The sequence below is a fragment of the Petaurus breviceps genome, unplaced genomic scaffold, assembly GCF_028583685.1.
Source record: "Petaurus breviceps papuanus isolate PSGF00001 unplaced genomic scaffold, PetGlider_PUasm1.0 220, whole genome shotgun sequence".
NCBI classification, from domain to species: Eukaryota; Metazoa; Chordata; class Mammalia; order Diprotodontia; family Petauridae; genus Petaurus; species Petaurus breviceps.
In genome coordinates, this window is record NW_027185876.1 from 5,065,305 (window position 1) to 5,068,184 (window position 2,880).

Sequence of the window (2,880 nt, forward strand, 5' to 3'; positions counted from 1 at the left end):
TTCCTTCCTTCCTTTCTTCCTTTCTCTTTCTTTTCCTTCCTCCCATCCTCTTTCTCTCTTTTTTCTTTCATTCTTTTTCAGTTCAAGAAATAGGAATTGTAAAATTTAAAAGACTGAGCTACTGTATTTGTCTAGATTTTATTTTCCCTTTATAAATATCCCAGAAGTTAAGATTTTTAGATTTGTGTTTTCTTAAGCATCCAGTCAGCAAGCATTTATTAAGCACTGTGCTAAGTGTTGGAGTTACGAGGCAAAAATGAAACAATACCTGCCCTTAAGAGGCTTACAGTTAGTGGAATGGGGGTGGGGGAGATATGTATGTATATAACCACATAAAATAAAACCCAAGATGATTTTGGTCATTGTGAATAATAATAATAAGCAACAATAATATATTTTAAATTGCTTGATAGGACAATTAGGTGGTGCAATGGATAGAGCAACAGCCTTGGAATCAGGAAGACTCATCTCCATGAGTTCAAATCCAGCCTCAGATACTTACTAGCTGTGTGACCTTGGACAAGTCACTTAATCCTGTTTGCCGCAGTTTCCTCATCTGTAAAATAAGCTTGAGAAGGAAATGGCAAACCAGTATCCCTGACAAGAAGATCCCAAATAGGGTCACAGAGAGTTGCACGTGACTGAAACAACTCAGCAACAAAAATATTTGAAATTAATAGTTAACACTTACATAGCAGATTTGCCAAGCACTTTTCCTGTGCTAGGTCATTCCATTAGCAATGCATTGACTTCTAGTAATATTCTCTGTCTTTGCTTCTTTCATGTCAGATTGTTTTTACGTAGATCCTGATCAGCCCTTTGATACAAGAGCATTAGAAGAAATGAAACTCAACTTAACTCTGGACTTCCACAGGTGAGGGAGGCCCATCCAATTCCCTCTCCCTTTGGTGGGCTGAGTTTCCAGTCATCTAAAGCAATTCATCTTGCCTTCCAGGCTCCTGACTGTAGAGCTGCGGTTTAAGCTGAAAGCCATCAATCTGCAGACTGTCCGTCATCATGAGCTCCCTGACTGTTATGACTTTACCCTGACTGTGAGTATGAGCTGGGCTCAACTTGTTTTATGTGGATCACAACCAGGTGGGGTAATTATGTAGCTTGTGGGGGACATTGCCCTTCAAAAGGGCAGAGCAAATGATCACTGTCCCCCAAAGACAGGCCACCATTTTAGGATTTTCAGTATCCTTCGCTTGTTCTTAAGGGTTTGTTGTTTTATGCCCTGTAAAACAACCAGAACCAAGTTTGGTTTTTAATTGATTTTCAAACTGTTTCTTAATCTTCCCCATCCTCATTGTTATATGGATTTACCTTGTTTCAGAGTGCCTTTTGTTACTGCTTCTTAGCATAGATTTTAAACCTGGAGATAGAAGGGGCCTCAGAGGTCATTTGGTTCAACCTCCTACCTTTCAGATGATGAAAATGAGGCCCATGGAGGGAAAAAGGACTTGTCTTACAACTTCTACACCATTCTTAGTTCTCCTGCTTCAGTCCCTCAATGTGACTTTACTGGTCCAGATACAGGACATAACTTAAAACAAAATCTAGTTTTAAAGGAAGAAGTATATAGGTGTAAATCAAAAAAAAGGGACACAAAATGTAGGCAGGACTCAAGTTTTATGTACTCTAGATTGAGGGGAAGTAGTCTTTGTAATCTATAACAGGCCCATCCCATCATGTAACACCCCAGGCTCTAGGTTTATACAAATTGAGTTTGAGATTGGGGGGTTTTCTAAAAATTATATATCTGTGATGAATTTTTCTACCAGAATTAAACTACTGTCTAGGTCTCTATGAGTTTGGGTAAAAAGGCTGAAGTTCCATGTAAGTATTCAAAGGTAATAATGCCTGTTAACAACTGATACACATCTCCTTCCTCTCCCACCAGAGGCTACCAGGGGTGGGGAACCTGCGGCCTCAAGGTCACAGGTGACCTTCTAGGTCCTTGGGTGTGGCCTTTTGACTGAGTCCAAGTATTACAGAACAGATTTTAGATTCAGTCAAAGGGCCACACTTGAGGAACTAGAGGGCCACATGTGTCCCTGAGGCTGCAGGTTCCCCACCGCCGGCCCTAGTGCCATCCTCTTGGATTCCTCTCAGAAGGTAAATCAACTTTGGGTTGTTAAAGAAATGGCCTTTTTCCCTCAATGGCTCATTGAGTCTCAGCCAAGGACCTGTGTAGGCCTCTAGTATTCAGGGCTTTGACATTTCCTGTCTGCCACAGAAGGAAATAAATTTGGGGTTGCTAAAGAGGAAACCTCCTTTCAATCACATAGGAATCATCTGAATAACTCAAGGTAGTAACTGACTACCAAGTCCAGGCTTTTGCTCCTTTGCTTCATAGCCCAGGCCCTTGCTGCTCCTCTCTCTCCAGAGTCCTGTATACAATCTTCTTTTCTCTTAGAGGCTTCTGGTTTATGGGAACTCCTTCTCTCTTTGGAATATGAGTTCTTCAACTGTGCATGATAAACCCCATTGACAGTCTGGTAAAAACCATGATCTTCTTCCCAGAATAATGGTTTGTTGATTACATTCATAATTGATAGAAATCCTAAAGTTCAGTTAGATGTTAGTGAAAATAAAGATGTAATTTCTTAAAGCTACTAAAGCTTAAAACTTTACTAAGACTTTTGGGATACCCAGTATATACTTTACATTCTAGTATTAAAGGCCTGTTAATTAATGGCATGGTTTTAGTTGGACTCACTTGTTATCTTAGAATAAGGAACACTCTCTTTTTAATCCCATTTTTATCTTCTTCCTTCCTTCCTTCCTTCCTTCCTTTCTTCCTTCCTTCCTTCCTTCCTCCCTTCCTTCTTTCCTTCCTTCCTTCCTTCCTTCCTTCCTTCCTTCCTTCCTTCCTTC

General features: G+C 40.3%; 1 protein-coding gene across 1 annotated transcript in view; it reads left to right on the top strand.

Annotated features, from left to right (window-relative positions):
- MCOLN3 (mucolipin TRP cation channel 3) overlaps positions 1-2,880 on the top strand; it is a 43,414-nt gene that overhangs the window by 19,461 nt on the left and 21,073 nt on the right. The window contains exons 4-5 of the mRNA XM_069094589.1: positions 790-874; positions 956-1,052. Of these exons, the coding sequence (XP_068950690.1) occupies positions 790-874; positions 956-1,052 (182 nt within the window). The remainder of the gene's footprint in view (positions 1-789; positions 875-955; positions 1,053-2,880) is intronic.